This window comes from Syngnathus floridae, chromosome 1 (assembly GCF_059516105.1).
Source record: "Syngnathus floridae isolate MCC-2025c chromosome 1, RoL_Sflo_1.0, whole genome shotgun sequence".
Taxonomy (NCBI): Eukaryota; Metazoa; Chordata; class Actinopteri; order Syngnathiformes; family Syngnathidae; genus Syngnathus; species Syngnathus floridae.
In genome coordinates, this window is record NC_142413.1 from 3,506,643 (window position 1) to 3,530,152 (window position 23,510).

General features: G+C 48.7%; 1 protein-coding gene across 1 annotated transcript in view; it reads right to left on the reverse strand.

Annotated features, from left to right (window-relative positions):
- LOC148403422 (uncharacterized) overlaps window positions 1-23,510 on the reverse strand; it is a 42,281-nt gene that overhangs the window by 3,334 nt on the left and 15,437 nt on the right. The window contains 16 exon segments of the mRNA XM_088372709.1: window positions 377-492; window positions 563-768; window positions 850-955; window positions 1,047-1,173; window positions 1,247-2,661; window positions 2,663-4,270; window positions 4,602-5,102; window positions 5,184-5,348; window positions 5,411-5,584; window positions 5,696-5,773; window positions 5,869-6,163; window positions 6,234-6,329; window positions 6,443-6,566; window positions 6,668-6,933; window positions 8,259-8,344; window positions 16,568-16,637. Of these exon segments, the coding sequence (XP_088228835.1) occupies window positions 377-492; window positions 563-768; window positions 850-955; window positions 1,047-1,173; window positions 1,247-2,661; window positions 2,663-4,270; window positions 4,602-5,102; window positions 5,184-5,348; window positions 5,411-5,584; window positions 5,696-5,773; window positions 5,869-6,163; window positions 6,234-6,329; window positions 6,443-6,561 (5,006 nt within the window). The 5' untranslated portion in view covers window positions 6,562-6,566; window positions 6,668-6,933; window positions 8,259-8,344; window positions 16,568-16,637.

The following is a 23,510-nucleotide window of genomic DNA, read 5'->3' on the forward strand; positions in this document are numbered from 1 at the left end:
AATGCTAAAATTAAAGGCAAATTAATCCGTAATTTGATTTAAAAAATCCAATTAAATTAATTAAATTATTATTATGCACTTCAATTACTGTTAAATTGTCAAACAAAACCTTCTTTTAAGCATTTCTACCGAACAAGCGTGGAGCAAACATAATTCAGTAAACCATAAAGTCAAAATCAAACAATATATAAATACATGAACTGCACTTTTTACATGTTAAACAATTGAAAAGAAAAAAAAAAAAAAACGTGGGTTTTTTTCACACTCATTGTAGGTTTATCAATTTGAAAATTGGATTCTACTACACTGCAATGTCTACTTGAATTCTCTAAATTCTTCGACCCAGTTGCGCTTGGTCATGAAAAGCAAAACATACCTGCTAGTTTCTTTGGCGTTGTTGTTGTCCTTATTTGGGGTTTCCGAATTGCTGAGCGGCTCCTTGTCTTCTTCGTCATCGTCGTCGTCCTCCTCTTCATCGCTCCCTTTCTCCTCCTAACACACGGCGTTGTGACATTGCGTCCAAGCGGCGGCTCCATCGCCAGCCAAACTGGCGCCGCCTTACCTGCAGACTCTCCTGGAAGCTGGACGCCTGGTACTGCGCGTACTTAGCGATGGTGGTGTGCGAGCGGCTGCTCTCGCATGGCCACGTCTGACCCGTCCCGCTGGGGTCCCAGTTCTCATCCGCCGGCTGCTGCACCTGAGTCCGCACCTCCACCGCTTGCTCCGCGTTGGCCTCCACCAGAGACTTGGTGGAAAACAGACCCAAGTCTGTCAAACGAGACGAGGAGCGTTACGAGAAGCGGGGGGGCGGGGCGGGGGGGGGGGCGACCCGCACGAGTGCAAACTTACTGATCCGTAACGATCCGGCCAGTCCTCGGATGACCGTGACGGGATTCTTTGGGTCTGTACAGAACTGCAGCAGCACGGGAGAGAAGGCGTCCCTCTTGCTCTCCAGCTACATGGAACAAGAAAACGAATGAGCGACTGCAATTTGCTAGAATTGTGTAAATCAATCGTGTAGTCAAATGGCTGGGCAATGGTTTTACATAAATGCTAGGTGTGGGGGGGTTGAGTTTCTCTCTGGGAATGGGCTCCTCCGAGGTCATGATGGGCTTGACGGAGAAAGCCGGCAGCAAGAAAGACTCCCTGAACTTCCCCTTTACTCGGGCCCCCCTGAGAGAATAAAAGAGCGTTATTGAGGGTGTGCCGATTTTTGCAACTTGTGGGTCCCATGTGGAGTACTGACTTGCAAGATCGGATGATTTCAGCGGCTGTGTTCTTGATGCTTATCTGCTCCAGGGGAATCCTCTTGTCCTCCACTTCGGAGGCGATGAAGGTCTCCCGGTCGCCGCTCTCCACTTTGATGAGTCGGATCTTCAGCTCCTTGGGGGGTCCGTCCGACAGAGCCTTCAGCTTTAGCAAGTCCGGCGACGAATCTTCGCTTTTCTTTGACCTCCACTCGGTGTGCTCGCCCTCGCCGGCGGAGGTGGCGCCAGACGCGTCTTTGCGTTTCTTCTTCTCGGAGTCGTGGTGTCTGCAAGTTTTTCCCTCCTTGCTCTGGAGGTTGAGGTCGCAGAGGATTCGCCGGTCCTTCTTGTCCTTGTGGCTCTTGCCCTCCTTGTGTCGCCTGCGGCCGCTGCTGGAGGACGACGAAGACGAGGAGGAGGAGAAGACCGCCTCTTCCCTCTTGTCTCGGTGCTTCTTCCTCTCCTTTGTGTCTTCCTGCTTGTGGCTGTGGCCGTGTTTCCTCTTCTTCTCCCGCTCTCTGTCCTTGTGTCGCTCCTTCTCGCGGTGCTCCTTCGCTTTTTCCGGCTTGTGTCTGTCCTCAGTTTTGGCGCGACGCGCCAGCTTGTCCGACTCGCGAGAGAGCGTCACCTTGGATCCGTCGGTCAGCTCTGCCAGCGACGACTCGGAGATGGTGGTCAGACGATGCTCCTCCTTGATGGCGCGGTAACGCCCTACGCCGGGCGTGATCTCCTTTTGGGCAACCCTTTCCACTGTGATGGTTTCATCAACGAGCTCCACCTTGACGTCTTCGAGCGGACGCGCCGGAGAGGACTTTGGAGGAGCTACGGCTGGACTGAAAGGAGCATTGGTGGAATCGGACGTGGGTGAGCCGCCGTGCTGTTGTCGGCAAATGTCGGGACCCAGCGAGAGCGACGAGGAATATTTGACTCCGAGCAGAGCCGACGGCGGGGGTCTCCCGAAAGGTCCGCCTCGGTACGCGTACTTCTGTCTCTCCAGGGCCGTGCTCATGGACTTGAACGTGCTGTTGACGTCTGTCTGGTGGAGGTGGGGTCTTTGAGGTGGCGGGGAACACGACGGGGCCTCCTCTTCCTCCTCCTCGTCTTCATCGTCATCAGCCTCGCTTTTCTCCTGCTCAGGAAGACCGTAAAGTTTGGCCAGGTCGCTGTGGCGGTAGGTGCTGTTCCTGACTCCCAGTGTGCTTTGCAGAGATGTTTTCAGGTAATCCTCCTCCTCCTCCTCCTCCTCCAGTTCCTCGTTGAGAGAAGACGTCCGGCTGCACGGGGAAGCCAATGAGCCTTGGCGGCTGAGCACGGGCGGGCTGGCGTGGGGGTCAGCCCCAAAGTCTTCCTGATTTGGCTGACCCTTGAGCGCCGGGAGGAGGTCAGGAGCGCAGAGGTAAGCCTTGACGGGGGGGGGGGGCGCTCGGCGCAAACGTATCCAGGAGACCCTCGGTGTACATCTCCTCCTCCTTTTTGATGGATTCGTCCAGCATGGCCATGATGTTGGCCAGGCCATCGGGGAGCAGCGTGGACAACTCCGACGGCTCTTCCTCAAACGGAGAACTGTCCGAGCGCGGGGTGGGCGCGGGCGGGTTCTCCCTAGGAAACGCCTGATAGAGTTTGGGGGGCTCTCGGAGCGCGGGCAGAGAGACGGCTGGCTCTTTGGCCTGCGTGGCGGGGGGCTTGCCAGAGTAGAGCGGCTGCTGCTGGTTGATCCCTGAGGTACTGTTGTGTATGGTGGTGGGAGGGGGGCTGCCCCACATCTCGCGCTGCCTCTGCTTCTCGCGGGCGTAGTCCGTCTGCGGCGTGAGCGGAGGCGGTCGCAGCCTTTCCAGCGGAGCGCCGCTGACGGTCGGCTGGCCGGAGGAGCCGCCGCGGCTCAGCCACGGGTAGTGGGGCGAGGTCTCCGACGGGGCGGGGGCCGGGGGAGCGGACGAGGCGTCGCCACACAGAAGCCTCTCTAGACTCTCCATGGCCGTCTGCTCTTGAGGCTTTTTCACCATGGCTTCTTCCTCCTCCCTCCTCTTTTTCTCCTCCGCCTCCTTCCTTTCTCTGGCCATCCTCTGGCGCTCCTCCTCTTCTCGCCTCTTCTTCTCCTCTGCTCGCCTCTCCCACTCTCTCCTCTTGCGCTCGCGCTCTTGCTTGTCACATTCCCTCTTCTTCCTCTCCTCCTCCTGCAGCCTCTCCACTTCCCTCCTCTTCCTCTCTTGCTCCTGCAGCTCCCACTCTCTCCTCCGCCGATACTCCTCCTCCTTGCGTTTCTCCAGCTCTCTCTTCTTCCTCTCCTCCTCCCTCCTTTTCTCCTCCTCCTGCTTTTGCTTCATCTCCAAGTCTCTCTTGCGCCGCTCGCCGTCTTCTCTCTCCTTCCTCCTCCTCTCTTCAGCTTGCATGTGGCCCTCGAGCTCCGCGTCCAGTTTGTCCAGCGCCTCCACGATGGACTGGGGATTCGAAGCGGGAACCGGATGGTTCTGCCGCTGGCAGTACGCCTGGGAGGACACCTGCCGGTGGCCGGAAGGTGGGAAATACACGGGAGGAGAAATGGGAACAGCCTTGGAGGCTCTGCTCATAATGACGCTGTCCCCCGTCCTGGGTAGCCCTGAGGAGAACAAAGACGACGACGTGGAACACGTCGGAACGTGCGTCGCCTGAGGGTAGAAGGAGGTCTTCCCCTTGGAGGGTCCATTTTCTTGAAGTCTTCCTCGTACCTCGTGGTGAAACTGGCTGGCACTCAACTGAGGGCCGGGGGGACATCCATGGGGACCTCCGATGGAGCTTTGGGGCGCCGGCTCGTTACTCCTCTGCCAGTTCCTGCTGGCGCCGTTCACCTGGCAACCGCCGTCTGAGACACTGCTGTTACCATAGCCACCGACGTGGCAGGAGGAGCGATTGGCGGTGATGACAGGGGTGCGGGTCGAGCTGACAGGGGGCGGGCCGACGTGAGGTTGATGCTGACTGTCTGGACCCTGATTGTGGCTCTGCTGGTGATGAGGTATCGGTCCTGGAGGTCTGGGGATGCCGGCGTCCTGGGGGACGACATCAACACTATCAAAATCACAATTTCAGCACATCCTTTTTTTCCACATATTGCGCTTCTGATGGTTTTCAACCATTGAACATTTTGCGAGAGAGCCGCAAGCGCAAAATACGATTGCAGATCTTTGTCATAGGTGACATGACTCCTTTTTGTGATTGGCTCAAGAAAACGTCAGAATTTGGACCAGATGAAACAATACAATATTGATTTCACGATTTCAGTATTTATCGACACAAAATCAGCCACTGCAATGCAAAATTTCAACCATTTTGCATTTGTAGGAACCGAGTCGATTCACTTTTGGTGTTACCACAACTTACCACGGGGTGACTGCTGGACCTACTCTGGTACCTCCACACATCATAGAGCCCACTCTGCTGAGGTACTGAGGTGGTGCTGGTGGGAGGTGGTGGAGGCACACGTTGACCCAGAACTGGGTGAGGCTGAAAGTGGCTGTAAGGCACACCGCCGCTGCCGCCGCCGCCGCCGCCGGCTGGGGGTTTTGCTGGTGAAGACTGAGCGTGCCGATGTTGATCCCTGTCCCCTCTGCTGGGGGCCGGCGCCCCAGTGAGATGGCTTCTGTGGCCGTGGGCCTCCGTGGTGTGACAGAGGGGAGCCGGTTTGGAAGAGGGGCTGCGATAGGAGGAGTGGGGGGACTGCTGGTTGACAGCCTGAGGTTGAAAGCAGTCTCGAGGAAGAGGAGGCACACAAGCCGGGTTGTAGCTCGGCGGCGAGTTGACGGGAGGTGACACGGTGGAAGGAGAGGAGGTGGCCGGGGGCGTCTTTTGGGGGTAGCCGCTTAGTGCTTGTTTGTGGGCCTCCTGAATGAGAAAGAAGGCGAGATTCATATTTGGTGTCATGTTCAGATCAATGAGAGCAGCAATCGGCCCAAACGCTCTCACAATTCGGCCTTGGAACTCCAAAGATGCCTTGCGATCGCAGCTCGGAGGCTGCCAAGTACTGTTGTCCTTTTGAAGTGGGTTCCAGAAGGCCGGTTTGGGGTGATGGGCCTGAGATAGCAAAGCCTGGCCCGGTCCAGGGAAGCGCTGCTGGCCAGGATGCAAAACCTGCACAGGTGGAAATGTGAGTGTGAAAGAGCAAAGATGCAAAATGTAAGGTTCTGTGTTACCTGATCGGAACTTTTCTTCCTCTTGCTGGGGCTGGGCCAGTCTTCGCTGGACGAGCGGTTGGGCAGGTGCACGGACGACGACGCGGCAGTGTGCTGGATGACAGAGTGTTCGCCGAGCGGAGGGCGCGGTCGCTTTAGCTGACTGGCAGGCATCTTGCCAGCGTGTCCCCTCTGCTGCTAAGAGGGGATTTCAAGTGGCACTGAAGCGAGCGTGTCGTGACGATTGCCATTGCTGCCGTGCGGGTTTCGTGATGAAACATGATCGCAGCCAATTAGAGCGCTCACCTGATGCACCTGAGCCCACATGTCGTCTCCCGGCAGTGGCGGCCCCCGTGGGGCATGGTGCTCCTGAAGACCCCCAAACTTGACAAAAAAGCAGCACGGGGGAAAAAGAGAAATCATTTAACAACAGCGCACAAACCTAAGTTTGAATTCATCACGAGCAGACCGGCTAAAACCTTTAGCGGTTGGTTCGGCCTATTGGCAGGGGGATGCGGGGTAGGGGGCGGGCCGCCACTGCCAGTGTAGCCGCCATTGTGGAGGCGGAGCGAGTGCTCGGGGAGAGTGGCGCCTGGATGTCCTTGGGGAGGGTGGTGGGATTCGTACAGCTGGCCGAGTTGCTCCCATGCTCGGTGAGGAGGGGGAGGATGAAGATGATGAAGAGGATGATGAGGAAGCGGCCTCAGCTGCTCCCTCGGCAGACCCGGCAACATTGGCTGGGGGAGATCCAGCTTCTCCCCGCCTCGCAAGGGCCTGGGAAACAGAAAAATAGTCAACTACAGCTGCGCTGCGTCGTCCATTTGTCACTTTTACGCACACTTACCCATTGTTGAAGAATTTATTGGCTTGGCTGAGTCCATGAATTGGACCAGGAGGTAGATGAGGAAGGAGCTGGTGTTGGCTCATTCCCGGCAAACACCTGATGGACGGAACAAAACACCACAGCTTCATCCCGTTCCAATTTGAACTTAACATTCTTGCGTGTGCCCGGTTAGAGAATCTGTCCGTGTTTATGCGGGCATGGCAACCCACCTGCCAGGTGGCTGCCATGCGCGGCCGCCCACGGGAGCCCAAGGTCCCCGGTTGAGTCCATCCAGAGAGAAGGAATCCCGTGTGCCACGCCCGCCAAACTGCTCCACTGCGTGATGCATTCAGCCTGCCGACAGGAACCGAGACGCACCAAAAAAGCTCACAATGTGGAAGTACACTATGAGCATATTTGTCTTCCTTGCAGAGATGGGAGGTGTTTGTACCCACCAGACTAGCTGTGTCCGTGAAGCCCTCCACTGCAGCACAGAGAGGGCCTCACTCCAGTGCTTGAAATCGCTCGACTGTCCCGTTTCTCTGTTTTCAGCTGTGACAGAAGAGTACATTTAAGTCAAATGTATTATTCATATCCAAAAGTCATGTCATCCTAGCAACCTTGGACAGAACTCTAATATATATTGCACGTATTGTCAACCAGTGGTCCGTGGCCCTCTAGTGGTCCGTGGCAGTATTGCAGGTGGTCCGCGCAATTGGAACTGGAAAATAATTGTAACATTTTTAGAAATATTGATTAGACTTATTTTCCTGCCATTTTTATGAATCATTTACCCATCCAAATTATGTCAAATGTAGCTATAATTCCCCAAATAGACACACTGATGCAAATAAATAGCCTGTATAGGTCTATCCTCCTTGGGTCCAAAATAAAATAATGTTTTGCCAAAGCAGTGATCCCAGAGTTGCTTCTTGGTTATGATGGCGGTCCATTGGACGTAACCAGTTGAAAACCCCTGATATGATCATGGATGGAGGAGGCCTTTGTGTGTGTTGGGCATGCACTACATCAGATGGCCTGCTGGGGGCGTTAGCACAACAGTCAGAGGATTATTATCAGGGCGCAGATGGCCATTGGGGGAAGGGGGGGGGGGGTCACCTACGAGGACATACCCTGGTTACTGTAATCCTTCCAAAGGCCTTGTGATGATAAAAGGAAAAGAAAGACTTGCTGTGCCAAGTGTGTGTTTAAGTGTGTGCGACAATGAAAGTGTTGCCAAGTGTGAGAAGTGGGCGACTGTGTGCATAAATTGTGTGCCTGTCGGATACATGGAGGTTTAATCTCATTACGACAGACATGATGGAAGAAGGGGGGGCAGTGACAGACGGTCTGAACTGGACGGAAGGACAGATTAAGGAGAAACGATGGAGATGGAAGGCGTGAAGTGTGGGAACATGGAGGACACCCACGCATCTTCACACGAGGGGGAAAATACTCGCTCGATCGCCTCCCTGCTGCTCTTGGAACAGCAAAGCACACAAAAGATGGATGCTGTAAACAACATACCAGGAGGGCTTCCAAAGTACTTGAAATTGGTCGGGGGGAATCAAAATTTGGGGCTTTTGGGGGAAAACAAATTTCCAAGGAGAAATTTTGATGATCCCTAATATCAATTAAACACAAATACTGTGTAATTTATTGCGCTTGTTAAAAAAATACATTGGAGGAGGACCTCGCATATTAAATCACAATTGCAATATTGAGCGTGGGAATTGCAATTAAAAAATGTAATAGTGCACGTACACTCAATTAACTTTTCCTGGCTGTGTATGGGCGCCCGTTTTTACCAGGGCTCCCAAATTCGCTTCACTCATACGCAATTCCGCCTCTAATGCACCCACACACTCTTCATTTCTATTTAAAGCGGTGGATATTTCAGTCGCCGTGCACTTTTAGTTCGCCGGGACCGCCGCTGCCCGAGCTTATCTAGACACCTCCTGCCTAGTCCAAAGCATGCGTGAGAGACCAGATAGGCCGCCGACTTTTAACTGTAAAGTTCAGGCACGTGCGCACGACCTTGTTTACCTCCACAGTAGCAGTCGGTTCCCGACTGACAATCGTGTCGCGCCTCAGCTTCGGCCGCCGGTCATCTCTCGGGTGCCTCCTGGACGCTGGAAGACACAGACACGACATACAGACATCAATCGTTGTAATGAAGGCTTTGTTGAGTCACCGCTCAGGAACACGACACGGGTGAAACGGACTGCAGGCGTCGTTAGAAAGTGATGTTAGCAATAATAGCAAAGCACACCGGTGTGTGTGTGAAAGTGATGACTCAGCGGGAACAGGGCATACCCCCCAAAACTGTTCTGAAATGTCACTTTGCAGCTAGGTGAGAGGGAATTTCTCAAGAGCTGATATGTCATGTGTAGTCTACAAGCGAGCGGGTTTGCGTGTGTATAACAAACAAGTGGGTGGGGGGGTTCAAGTGAAAGGCCACGAAAAACACAAAGCGGCTTAAGATGAACGTTTGACAGCCATCTGGTGGAATGTCCCCACCACCACGCTCATCATCATCATCATCATCATCATCCTCATTAAGCTAATACATTGGTGCCTTGAGATGATTTGTTAAGAAAAATAATAGCACTTGCATCAAGTTAGCAAAGGTTGTATGTAAGCTGCTGTAAGATCAGTCGCTCTTCGTGGAGGATAAAGAAAATATGCCCGTGAGAAGCGCAATTAGCTGGTTAAATGAGTTACTTTATCTTTGTGCTCGCTGCTTAAAAGGTGACACAGATGTCGTATATTAGCTCGTATATGGAATTTTCAATTATGTGTTAGCATTAAGCTAGCAAACGCGGCACCTAAGGCACCAGTGTACAACAGCGATTTAGCTCTGGGCTCAGTACGTTAACCAGTCCCGCCTTAGCCTTCAAGCCCAACAGTCAGTCAAAACAAAGCAGATTCGAGCTGCTCCCGTCTCTTTCTGTTCTGTATTTTGGAGAATCACCTTGAACCACACAGGACGATGAAAAAGCCCCAGAAAGGAGGGAATTTGCGGAAACAAAATCAGAAGACTCTTCTCGTTTAGTGTCACTTACAAAGTGCTTAAATGCGGCTTTGGAGAACACACCAGAGGCGGGAAATGTTCCCGATTCGGGCCGGCGTCACTGACGGACGGCCATTTTGAATAATGTTAATGACGTTTACACTGACGGAACTTCAAAAATAATTGCAGATTAAATCACAATACCAATATTGCGGGGAGGAGGAAAAACATGCGATTAAGGCGCTTGGATTATGCAGGTGTACCTAATAAAGTGGCCAGCCAGTGTCTGTACATGTTGGAGATTAAAGAGAGGAAGTGAAGCTTTGAGGGGAACAGGAAGTCACACCCGAAGAGGAAGTAGGCCTCCCAACTGGCGAATGAAGCGGAGACACGCAGGATTGCGACTTCCTCTCGGACACAAACTGCATGTGCGCTTTAAGGGCAACTGAGGTCACGACACGTGAGCTTTGGTGTACACACACACTAAAAAAGTACTTCCAACGTTGGCGGTGGCCTGGCTTTGCGTGTAGCATGACTCACAAAAGCCTCTTCGGAAAAAAAAAAAAAAAAAAAAAAAAAAAACACCGATGTCACCCCCCCCATAAAAGAAAAAAAAAAAAAAAAAAAAAAGAGGACGTAAGCCTTGCTTCCTACTCTGGTAAGATTCTGATGAAGATGTGTCCATGTGTGACACCGGCGATTACTCAACATTTCTGTACGTCGTTTCAAGCAACACGTGCCAGACAAAAAGACAGTGACTCAACTCCCGGCCCGGAATGCTGACACACAAAGTACAAGCGTAGGCGACTCACTCTCCATTTCCACAACGCTCATCATCAAAATCCCCGTCAACGTTTACTTTTCGTGGTGACTGCAACAAGCCCCGCCCCCTAGTATGACCTCACAGGCTCTCTGACAAAACAGGACGTTTCATTGGCCGCAGAAGGGGAATGCTGTCATCACACCCACAGAGCGTGTTGACTTTGTTGAGGGAAGGTCCGCGGAAGATCCCGGGTCTGTTTGGGTTGGTCTTCCGGGCCCAATTTGGGTTGAAACGGCCACCTCTTATCCACATGAGCGACCACATGAAGCGGAAAGGACTTTGTCGCTGTTCCACCCGAGCGTGATGCTCCCTCTCATTTCACGTTAGGGGTTTGCTCAGACTTTCATATCAAACGCCACTGTGTCATTTTCTCAACTGGCCTATAAAGTCTCAAAGAAGTTTATTATGATAGTGAAACCCTAACAACCACAGACTAAACACATATACTGCTGCGATGCAGTTAAACTTTTACGGCACTCTATTTCTTGCAAGAGATCATTAAATGATAGAGAATTAGGCAGAGAAGAGTTGCTACTAATTTGAAGTAATAATTGTTTTATATATGATGGAGTAACGATACTGGTTTGGTTGAATATTTTTAAAAGATTATAATAATAAATAACATTTCATTCTCTTTTATTCTATTTGCTATTTTTACAGTCAAAAGTGACCAACAACTTGAGGCATGCACACTGTGCCTCTTTATTTTGAGAATTCACATGTGCCAGACGACTGAAAAAAGTGAGCCTTAAAATATGAGGGTTTTTTTTTCTTTTTCTTTTTTTTAAATGACACGTTAGGGTCTGGAGCTGTGGTTCTTAACCTTGTGTGAGGCACCGAACCCCATCAGTTTCATATGCGCATTCACCGAACCCCTCTTTAGTCAATTTTTTTTTTTCAAGACAGAGATGTTTTTACTGGTGCACAAAAATGAGCCGTGCATAAACATCACCTTGTTCAAAGAATAAAACCAACACAATGCATGAATTCACAACAAATGACATACCAGAAAATCAGTGTGACTTCTGCTTTTGCCTTTGCAAAACCAGTTCAGATATGCGGATATATAAATCAGGTGTGTTCGGACCTCTGCAGTGGAGGCTCTGCCGAACCCCTGAAACCGACTCACCGAACCCCCAGGGTTCGACCGAACCCAGGTTAAGAACCACCGGTCTGGAGCATATCTACGGCGATAAACATGGGTTCACATTGCACTCAAAGTGAAAAGTCACATGTGTGTGGGAACAGCAGCATGCATACAAAGCTCAGTCTCACTGCATGGTGGAATTCCACATGTAGCCGCTTGTGGAGCACTAAAAGCTTCCTCTGTCTCACCTTGTGGGGGGGGACAAGGTGTCTGCGTAAGGTAGACCGCAACAGTGTGCCACCACCAAGACAACTGTTTGGAGTCCCCTCTGAGTGACGGAAAAGCTGCGTTAACGCTTAACCTGTTGCTGTGTGCCCAATGTTATTCCACACCTGCCTTCGCTCCATGGCGGAAAAATGACACCCCAGACAGCAACACACACACACACACACACACACACACACACACAAAGATGCCGTTTCTCCTTTATTTAAGCATGACATCCAATCCGGATTGTCGCCTGCTGTCTGGAGAAGGCAACAAAAGCAGTCACATGCAGGGTGGCGGACAGCTCCATGTCCCCCCCCCCCCAAAAAAGTCACAAAGCCAATATACACGGCAGCTTGTTCCCTACGTTGCCAGGCAACCTGTGAGTAAACAGTTGAATGCACCCTACTGACCCATTTCTTTTGATAAATGCAGTAAAATACTCAACTAACACATTTAATTATCATTCATTGGTGTTGAATTGTTGAGGCTGAAATGTGGATGTCACTTTAACAAAAGTCATTATTCATAGTGCACACACGGGATAGACGTAGGGGGCATGTGTGTGGGGGGGGTCTTTTAGCTTTTTACTGCCTCACCATCAAAGCTGTTTTTCCATGTCAATCGATCAGATCGGAAGCGAACGTTCAAAGGCTTTTTGAAGGGGGAGGGACTCGGCCAACACACACTCCAGGGGGTTGGTGTAGAACTTTATGACCCGTAATATAGCGGCGCACATCAAGAGGAGTCGACCAAACAACAACACTTGGTCTTTACTGCACCGTTTGTCTGGGTTGGGCTGTGCGTAATTTGCGTAAAAATACGCACAAAACACACGCGGCAGTCAGCATGCTTGATGACGTAACAAAACCACCCCCATCTCTCTTCCCACAGAGCCTGATTAAAGTCTTCGCCGATTCAAGGGTGGGGAGGCAGACATTGCCCCTCCCCCGCCAAACAGAGAGGTGATGCAAATCACTTCTTTTCAATCCGTCTCTTTGTGTGCGTCAGGAATGACTTGGTGGGGGTGTGTGGGGGCAGCTCGCCATTCACTTCATACGGCTGCCGACCCACCCCCAACTCCTACTCATGCACAATAGTGTGAGATCTCCTTACACAGGCATTTTCTTTTTTCAAAACTGCTCGCTTGCTTCCTTTTTCTAGTAAACGAACCATAAGAGGCGCCTATTACTAATGAATGAAACTCCGCAAGTGGACCAATTACGGGAATGAGTCTCCCCCACGTGTGGAATGATTATAAATAGAATAAAAATAAATCGAAACGTGGGACTGAGGTCACCTGCAAGAAAAAATTACGCACCAATATTCCCCCACCTGTGAATATTTCTACCTACTATGACAATACATTGACAAACAAGAGTTCCACCAGGTCACGTGATAAGAACTACTCCGAAGCGCTTATGACATAATACTGAGACAAGTTGTAAAAGTCCACGCACTCACCGGGTATTCCAAGTCAAACACGAAAACGCCGATAATCTCCGAATCGGAATATGTATCCACTTCCCTTGCGTGCGTTTATATCCTCAATTTGGCAAAACAACTCTCCGGGGAAACGTAATCCTGCGAACGAGTTCCGTGCGTCCCCCCAGTCCCCAGTCGCCCCCCCCCCCGACAAGATCCGAAAAGGTAGCCGAGAACGACGCCTCGTATTCCGCTTGTGTTGCTCCTCGTCGAGCTCGTCTCGCTGTGGCTTTTTACACACACGCAAGAACCACGGTTGCGCTCGGCTCACTTTTTAAAGGGCCAGAGCCAGCCACGCACAGTCACACGCTGACGTCATCCACGGCCCCGGAATTCCCTGACAGAGCACACTGGCACCGAGTCAGGCCGCCTCACGACTCGCGCTACCCGAACCGCCCCCTCAACCCACGCCACACTTGAACACACAATCACAGTAGCACAGGCGGTGATTAATAGACAGTTGCCAGTCATAAAAATGGTGTCCCCACGCTACATGTCAAGAAATAACATGGAATAGGAAATGGTTGCTCGACAGCGCCCCCTAAAGACGCACTGGGTTAAAAAAAACAACAACAACGACAATATTCAGACAAAATATACATATGTGGTCTTGTAGCCACAGACAAGCAGTTTACTAAATGTTGGCAGTCTATCCTTTGTTTGTCGTTCGAAAATTAGCATGTGTTAAAACAATGCAACTTTGAATAGCGACATTAGAACCATCACAACATTAGACAGCGCCCTGACTGGGCCACGAATATTATAGACTTGTAAAGAAGGTCATCCTGGGCCACTGTGACAACGTCTAAAATCGAGTAGTCCCTGGAGTACAAAATGTGCCTTTCTCACAGGCCACAAACATTTCTATCTTATGTATTAATTTTCCCATTCAGTAATAACCGCAAAGAGCAGTGTGTGTGTCACACGCTTGTAAACACAAAAGCGGTTATATTTAGCAAGCCTTGGCTCAGCGGGACAAGGGGAAGCCGAATTATCAGGGAGAACGAGAGGATGAAGCAGAGAGGATGATATAAGGAATAATAACCATAATAACGCAGATGACGCACGCTCACATGGCTCCTTTTGGTCTAATTGACAAAGAAAAAAAAATGTAATGAGAACATTGTGAGCAAGCCTTTGTGCTTCAACAGTTGTGTTGGCTCACATGACAACAAGTGGCCCATTGACAACAGAAGACGTTTTGTAGGAAGGAGTAATGGAGTGTATGCATGGAGCATTTGCGTCCACGGGAGTCCATTGTTAAGTGGTACTGAATAAATAAGTCGCACCTCGTAGTTTTTACAGTCAACCTCTGCCAACTGGTATTGAGTATTGTAGCACATCTAACATCTATGCTCAATTTTGTTAAAACTATATGGCGTATCACCTAATGTCAGCATTAAGCTAGCTGACTTTCATGATATTATATCTTTAGTCTGCACGCAGAATTGTCCAAGTTATTGTGGGTTTTTTCCCCTCTATGCCTGCGTAGATTCTCAGTTACCCGGGTCATGGAAACATGCAAATTTTCAATTGAGGGAAATTGACTTACCTTTTTTTTTTTTTAAAGCTTGAAGCTTATATAGCACTTTTCAGGAGGCAATGGAGACAAAACAAATAACAGTAAGAAACGCGTTTAGCGTGAAGTGCGCCAGCAAGCTAACTCGCAAAAGGAGGTAGAAGTCCAAGGTAAAGGGGATTGACCAACCCAGATTGACCAAACCTCGATGATTTTGATTGACACTAAAACAAATAAAAATAAAATAAATAAATAAAACAAAATTCCAAAAAAGCTTTCTCGAGCGAGAAGCAGAAGCCAAAATGTACCAGTCATTCTCCTTCAATCAGTTTGGTTGAGCAGGTTCATGTTTTCATATACAGTATCAATTTTTTTTTTTTTTTAAAATATGCCAGTTTTACAGAAAACCTCCACTGGGAGCGACGGTCTCAACTATCAGAGGGAGGGGGAGCGAGAACAGGTGCTAAATGCTATTTTCATATCTTTTTATGTTTTATATGGTCGTCGTATAATGGGTACTTTAACCAAGTCCGGGTGTGTCTGGAACGTAAGGGGCTCACTGTATAATAAAGCTATTGTTCAGCCCTCGCCACCTTATGATGAAAGGAGCCAGATTTTATGATTGGCAGATGTGGGAACACACACCACACGTACCACACACATTGTGGATGAATGACAATATGAAGCCGCAACAAAGAACGCTAAACCGTGGCAATCGGTCGTGGAGGTCCAACTTAGTGTGTGGCGCAGGGAGCGACAACTTCACGCTTATCACTCCGATATTGATCAAAAGGGAGCAGGAGGGCATGCGAGTACGATGGGTTTAATTAAAGACCACGGCTTAGTAGTTCTCACACTCTCATAAACATATACACTTAGCCGAGAATTCCCACCACACCAGATGCGTGTAATTCCACAAATCAACCTTAAAAAAAAGAAATGAAGCCTGCATGGCATGTTCGTAGGAGACCGTGTGTGTCCCCACCCGCTGCAGATGGCTCGTGTGTGTGTGTGTGTGTGTGTGTGCGTGTGTGACCACGCATGAGTATGAGCGAGACGGCGTGAGTCAGACTTTTGGGTACACTGAGAGACAGGCAGACACAATAATAATAATAATCATAACGATCATAAAAATACAGTCACTATTTCGCGGTTCGTTCTAAGTGAAACAAAAGGGTATTTTTGAGGGTTACATTGATTAGGACAGTTGTGCGTCTTTAGTGTAGTACCACATTGTGGCACAATATGGCCAGGCTACTGTTCAAAATATTTTGCATGCCTGTTTGTGTTCTTTTGTTACAGAAATATCTTTGCTAATTTTCGTTAGCCCCTCAATGGTATTTTCATAATAAATCAGATTTAAGCAAGCGGACTTTTGTTAAGACAAAATTCCACATTTGGTTCAAAGGTTTTAGTGTCAACACATGATATTGAGTAGTGTCGCATGATACCGATACTAATATCGACAGGGGTCCCGATAGGACATATGAACTCTATAGAACGTAGAATGCAGCTCCTTTGGGCTTGCTTTCACACGCCACTCACTGACTTGTGATCACGTGTTCAGGGCATGCTATTGGTCGCCAAAATAAGGGCTCGCTAACCCTAACATTGAGAATAGAATGTTCAAAATGAGGGCCGACATTGCCCCGCAACATTTCATGAATGAAACGGAAGGTGATGATGAAATGATGTTACTCCTCATTTTCATTATGAGGCGTCACTGTTGTCAGTTGGATTGTCGTCCTGTGCCCATCCCTATTTATTTATTTATTTATTTATTTATTTTTTAAATCGATACACACCTCCAGTTCATTTACAGACTACTGAAGTTCAGTGTTGAAGTGCAATTTGCATGTTTGGAACATGAAGTGTGAACCTTGAATCACAGGGGCAAGGAAATAGCGATTAGATTATTTTAAGACTTCCACATTCTTGCCAAAAAATCCTATCAAATCCATTTCTGGCTTTGACAAGAGGCCACACAAGTACATGTTTGACAGCTTACACAATCTTATCTTGCGAGTCCTGCTCACACGCCCAATTCTTACTCAAGCCACAACCTTCGCAAGTGATGACGGCGTGGGCCGCTGCTCACGCTTGCAACACATCTGGCGTCATCTCGGCTAAAAGAGCCAAAACAAAGAGGAAGCGGCCTTACCACGTGAGCATGGGGGTGGGAGTCGGTCTCTCGCTCGATTTCACCGGGCCGACATCATGCTTTCCGCCTCCTAAAAAAAAAAAAAAAAAGCACACAAAAAATGCTGAGATTTAAAAGCGGTCGAAAAAATGGGAGTTCCTTCTAAACTTTGCTGCCGTTGTTGAGTTTCTCTAAAACTGAGGTAGTGGCCTGAGGTAGTGTGTGTGTGTGTGTGTGTGTGTGTGTGTGTGTGTGTGTGTGTGCGTGCGTGTGCGTGTGACTCATTCAAAGTGTCAATGCCAAGCCGCTTGGCATGAACAGGTGGCCCTTCTGACGTCCCTCCCCGCCCCCAAAACACACCTCCATTTGCACCATGAGCACACACGACACCTGCGATATGTGTTCGTGTCACAAACACACCCACACACCTTGTCCTCGAATGACACCTCCTCTCCCTCCCTCTTGACACTTCCCGTAGAAACCGTAATGCAGTCGCCACAACACAAATCAAGATATTCACAACTACTGAAAGCGTCTTAATTTGTTGTTTTCGGCAGAAGGGAAAGAATATATGCCTGTGAGGATTGTTATACTGTCTGTCTTTGTGTTGCCGCACCGTTTGTGTTCCAATCCCAGTTGCTGGAAGCTTCCCATGTGTGCCGCAGCCTCGGGTGTTCCGTGTGCATGTGTGAGACAGCTTTGTCAATACAAACGCACATACAGTTGGCCCGGCTCCATTGATCTTGCAGCCTGGAGGGTCGCCCCCCCCCCCCCTGTGACCTCTGAACTCTAGTTCAGAGGTCTCACCCTTCTACGCCACAGCTGGCCTCAGTGTTGCGCACATGTGCGCGCAGGTGGGCAACTATTTACGTAGCGCCGACCCCCACGGCAACGCGGTCATAAACCAAATCAAGTATGTAGAAAAGTACCAGCAGAAAAAAGCATGCAATGGACAAGAAGTGGAGCAGTGAGCATAATCTGGAAGCCACACCGGTTGTTAATGAGCTTCTCACATGACATTCTTGTATTTATTTGTTTTCAGCTGGTAAATATTTTTATATTGTGGGTATGGTACTGAAACTTCTATAGAATAATCAAGTATTCCGCAAAAATATATTTTGGGTTATTTGAAGAACGATTATTAAAAATACAGAAGAGAACAACAAAGATTTTTTCTTCAATTTAAATTGTGTGTAGCGACAAAAATATTCTTGTTTGCGAAACACGAGTAGGTAAAATTTTGGCCAATGGGATGACAAGACATCAGAACCGTCGTAGCGTTTTTGCCGGCTAAAACAGCCCATTTGAGTAACGTCTGGTTTCTTCAAATTTGCCAAGCTGTTAGCATTCAAATGTGCATTCTGTTTGATAAACTACCTTTGAAAAGCAGTTTGACAGCGGCTGCTAACTTATAGTGCTAGAAGCAAGCTGCTAGCTGCTAACTACTAACGGCGGCAACTAGTATTATACAATGAGAGCGCAAGGAATAAGCTTGGTTAGAGTCTATAATTAGCGACTAAACGGCTAGCTGCTAGCTACTAACGGCGGCGACTAGCCTGTATTGTTCAATGAGAGCGCAACGAATAAGCTTTGTTAGCGTCTATAATTAGCGACTGCACATGATTTTGGCATGTTTGACAACAGAATGTCATGGCCATAAAAACTGGGCTCAGAGCAGCCTCCAGTTGGGACGCCGTCACACGCTGCGAGAGCCAACTTCAAAATAAAAGACAAAGACCAAATTATTTGGGAAGCACGTTGGCATCTTATTACGTCACGCATGGCATGAAGAACTTTTGTTGTGGCTGGCTTGTCTCGTCTTGCGGACTCACTTTCACAAAGCGCCAATCCAAATGACCATTTGTCGCATGCTCTGTGAACTTTGAACCGCAGCCAAGTAGCAGGCGGCGTGCGCGAGCGAGCCCACATGGCGTGAGCGGAGTTAGTCAGCGCTGATTCAGCGGCTGCCTTCAAGTTGGGTCCGACTCTCGCTCTCCACGCGGGCGGTCGTTACATTCCGAGCTTTTGCCGTGCAGCCGCATTACTTTTAGGATGGCAAGAGCCTGAAACAAACTTGCCCGAACAAACCATCGCATTAACGTGACGGGATACAAGGAGTTCTATTTTAGCTCAATCTGTGGGTGCATACAAGGTCACGTGTGTCACTTTCTGCCATAACCGCCGGTCAGTGCGCACGCCAGGCCGGACATGGCGAAACTACAGACATGGTGGAGGCGCGTCAGGCCCGCAAGTGGCCGGCGCGGTTTTACTCCTGACCCTCAGCCAAAAGGTCACGTGAGCACACTCACAAACGGACTTTGTCCCACGTGAGGAGGAAGAGGAAGGTGGCAGTCAAGTAGCTTGTTTTTGACAGCAAAACCATTTTTGGGGGTTACTGGCAGCACCATTTTCATTCAAGTGAAGCAAAAAAAACAAAAAAAGGATTTTTCTATTTTAAAAAAAGAATCGCATCACAAAATGTCTACTGTGAGTCTCAAGTGGTTCTCTTGTGCCTTTCCTGATTTACACACACAGACACACACACACACACACATTGAGCGGTACAGCAGATGACAGTCATGTGACGAACCATGAGCGCTCCCCTCCCAGGCATTGAAAGGACACCCACCAAGGCTGCGTGAGCACCAACAACACATTTATGGAGCCGCTTCTTCAAGCGAAAGAGACTCATCCCCACAGTACTCCCGGCAGCCGGCACGCCTCGACTCGCTTTTCCCACACCCTTTTTCCCTTCTCATTTCTCCTCTTCTTTTCATGCCAATTCTTGTTTTACTTTGAAAGTGCACTTTGGACCATTTGTGAGTGTGCGTGAAATGCAAGTTTACGCAATATATTGTAGTGTTGCACAATTCACTTTCTTTTTTTTCACTTCACCGTCACATTGTAATTAAACTGACCCGGAAATGCTTTTGCATGTGAATCGGGTTGAAAATGTTTTTGCCTTATATGTATTGAAAATCCAACAATACCCAAAAAGCATCCACATAAGGTCACGTTTCAAAGGGCTGCAATTTGCTGACTGCAGATTAGCTCATGCGGCAGAAGTACTTTTTTTTTTTTAAATTATTTTAAATTCATTCATCCTCTATACCGTACGCGAGTACCAAAACGCCACACCATTCAAAAATCAGTCAAGAGTTGCCATGGAAATACATGTATGAGTGTGTGTGTGTGTGTGTGTGTGTGTGTGTGTGTGTGTGTGTGTGTGTGTGTGTGTGTGTGTGTGTGTGTGTGTGTGTGTGTGTGTGTGTGTGTGTGCGTGTGTTTGTCCTTGACCAGCTGCACAAAGCAGAGGAAATGAGACGGAACCCAATCTGGTCTTCACCTGTTTGTCTTTTTTTTCTCTGGAGAGGCCTCCAACACACACACACACACACACACACACAGGCACACACACACAATCTCAGCTCGAGTCTTCCTGCTCAATTTCGAGACACAACCCCGCCAAGCGGCATAGCGCAACATCCCGACGCAGGAATCTTGTCGGACGGCGACAATTGCTCGCGACACAACAGGGCGACGTAAGCGCAGGAAAAGAACGAGCGAGGGAGAGAGAGAGTGAGAGAGATTGGTATGTGAGCGAGGTGACAGGGGAAGGGAGGGTTTACTCTAGGACGCCAGAACCCGGTGACATGACACAGATGCACTCTGCTACTGTGCGCGGAGGCAGAGAGGAGGTGGGGGAGGGGGAGTGATGCTGTAATGGGAGCGACTGGGATGAAGAAGAGGAGGGAAGAGGAGGGAGGGCGGGCGGCGTGTGCCGATGCACAGAGACGCCTTTATCTGCTTCCATTACAGTTGTAAACTTACTCAACACCTTGACTACAAGCAGTCTTGTAAGCGTTCACAGTCTATTTGTAATTCTACCAAACAAGTGTAGCGTAAAAAGAAAAAAAAAAGAAATAAAAATCTGATTGGGCTCAGACTAATTGCTGGAGCACAGCTGGAGTCCACGCCCGCCCGCCGTGCCAAAGTCATTTCACCACTGACGCTTCAAATGTATGTCAGGAGGTCACGTTAGCGCAATGTCATCAGGTAGCAGATAGGGGGCGCTTTGCCGACAATAAAGCACAAATGACTCAGAAATGATGCAGGATTGTCTGGACGCATCACATCAATTATAAGCGCTGAAACGTACAGGCAATGAATTTGCTTCCACCCTCACGTCCATATTATTTCTTCTCACCGCAGTGTTTTACACATTAGCATGCGTATATACGGGCAAGCTATCAGTCTGCCACCCTTCCCGTAACACCTGCCAGCCCTACACCAAGGTCACACACCTCAATTACCCCGTGCACATGCACACACAAAGAGTGAGCGCATGCGAGATCAGAGAGGGAGTGAGGGGAGAGGGTGGAGTGGAGCCTGAACAGATTTCACGCTAGCCTGAACACTAGCTAACACGCGCTGGCGCTGCCGACATTATTTATGATGTGCAATGTTTGGGACGTGCCCTCTCGGAGCAACTGGGGGGGAATAATGTCCCCATGAGGTGTTTCAAATTAAAACGGCCACATTATATCACTGTTCAAAATGAAAAATTTCACAGAATAATTTTAAGTGGAGCATATCGTCTCCAAAAAAAACACACCCTCCTCTGATCTCTGTAATCAACACCATCTAATCAGAGTCACAAGCTTTTTGGACTAGACGCAGCGAGGATTTGGACAGCTGGACGTCGGCTTCGATTGACACAGGATTTAGAGAGGGGGGAAAAAGAAAGTAGGATGATAAAGAGGAGGGTAAGGAAAGAAGAGAAGGCTGCGGCGGGGAGAGCAAGATGCAGGCAAGAACAAGGAGGGTGCAGACAGACAGGGAGGAGATGGAATGGCTCCCCAAGACAGATCATGTTAACGCCCCCCCCCCACACACACAAAGTCAGACCCATAAAGGTCAAAGTCCACCCTGGCCCTCCTGACACACTCACACAGTCTGAGTTTTCAAAAAAAAACTGTAATCTTAAAGCAAGCAAAGAAACAAAAGCAAGCAGAGGCGCGGCGCCGGTGCCGAACTTGTGCGTCACAATTCTGACGTTTATCTCTGGCAGTTACACAAGCGAGCGACGGGGTCAGGGTTCAGCGAGGAACTGGGTTAAAGAGCCAATCGGTGCAGGAAGAGCTCCAAGTGCACAGGTGGCTAACCAAAATGGAGTCACATGCAAACACCGTCAATCCGTTTACAACAATCAGGTTAATGCATTAGCGTAAGCTGATCAGCTGCATTGATTGAAGTCAGGGGCAGGGTCACGTATGTCATGTGCTCTCTTACGTGTGTGCCAGTGATAGATTGATAGGGAAAGTGTGTGTGTGTGTGTGTGTTTGAAAGCAGAGCAGCTCGTATGACTGGTGAAACCAGTAAGTCAGGTCTTTACAAAATACTTCAGATGCACATTTTCATTCATGAAATGTGCACGCTGTTGTTTGTTTGTGGCCTCACAAACACACATAATTATGAATTTCAGTCACGCCTTCAGATAGAATTACCATAATTTGCTGTAGAAAAAAAAACATCCTCTAACATGATACGGGTCAAGTCAGTTTACACTGCGGTCAACTTGCACCCGTATAATTTCAGGTTAGGGGTGCTCTTGGTAAAACTTCATCTGGAACCCCGCAACTGCCTTGCCCATTGATATCCTGCCCTAAATAAAATGCTGGAATTCACAAAAACATGGAGGATTTGAAGGAACGACACCATCTAGTGGCTGGAAAAATAATTACGTTCAGAAACATTATGAAAAGTTTATTTTATTTTTCTATATTTTAACTTAAAATAAAATAAGAACTTCAATAGTGATTTTTAAGAAGCAACGGTCGTTGCCATGTGGCGGTACAGTATGCAGATAGCCAACAAGATACCCTTATGTGTTCACAAAAAGTGCCGTTAATGCTTTGTGGCCAATGCTAGTAGGCTAATGTCGCTAAATAATGCACAACAATACAGATTAACTGCAGGATACAAGCGCACATGTGCCTACTTTTTGTCAATAAGCTAGTGTTGAGGAGTACATCAATGAGATTAAGTTTAACGTTAAATAACATGTTGGAATGTAGGTACACTTTTTTACAATCTGGTAAATGTAAAAAAAATGTGGAAAAAAAATCATCTGAATTTTTAATGAGCCTTGCATATGGGACGACTGCTTTCTGTCTTTTTGGCCCAAAAATTATGTATAAGTCAATTAATCTCTATGATGACTATGACATGGCACTGTACAGCGTATAACACCATCTGCAAGTATACATTCTTTATCCTCTACAAAGAACAACTAATAGGTGGCTTACTGAGCAATGACCAATCTTTGGGAGGGGGGGGGGCGTTAATGACATTTTCCTTCATTTTGATGTGAAAAGTGCTGACACCCGTCCAACTGAGATAACTGATTTACATTATCTGAAGAACACAAAGCTCAGTACAGAGTCTCCTTTTTCTCTTCTCCTATTCTTTCTCTTTCCGTTTTACGCAGTCCATCGGCATGGCCGTGACCTTGCAGCACACGTCTGTCCCTCCCATGTAGCCCCGCCCTCCTGCGGACTAATTACACACACAGCTATCTTGTGCGCTCCTGCGGTTGACATGAAAGCAGCAAGGCCCAAAAAGCGAATCTGCCTCAGCCCTTTGACAAGCGCATAATAGAATTAAGGGCATAACGCTAATCCAAAGTGCACTCTGCGACCCGGCGAGGCCCCCGGAGTGTTTAGCGGCGGAACAAAATGCGGCTACTGTTTCAAGCATGTGTACAGTATGTTCCGCGGCTCAGTTGGGATCATAAAGAACTGGCAGCCAGTCATGAAAAATATGCTCGCTTAACAAGCCGACGGCTATGTGCACTTGCACGCGTGTGCAGATTATTGCAACAAAGGCGGCTGGTGCCATCTATACTTGTATACTTGCAACAACAACAAAACTTTGAAATTGGGTCACTCGTATCATCAGGGAC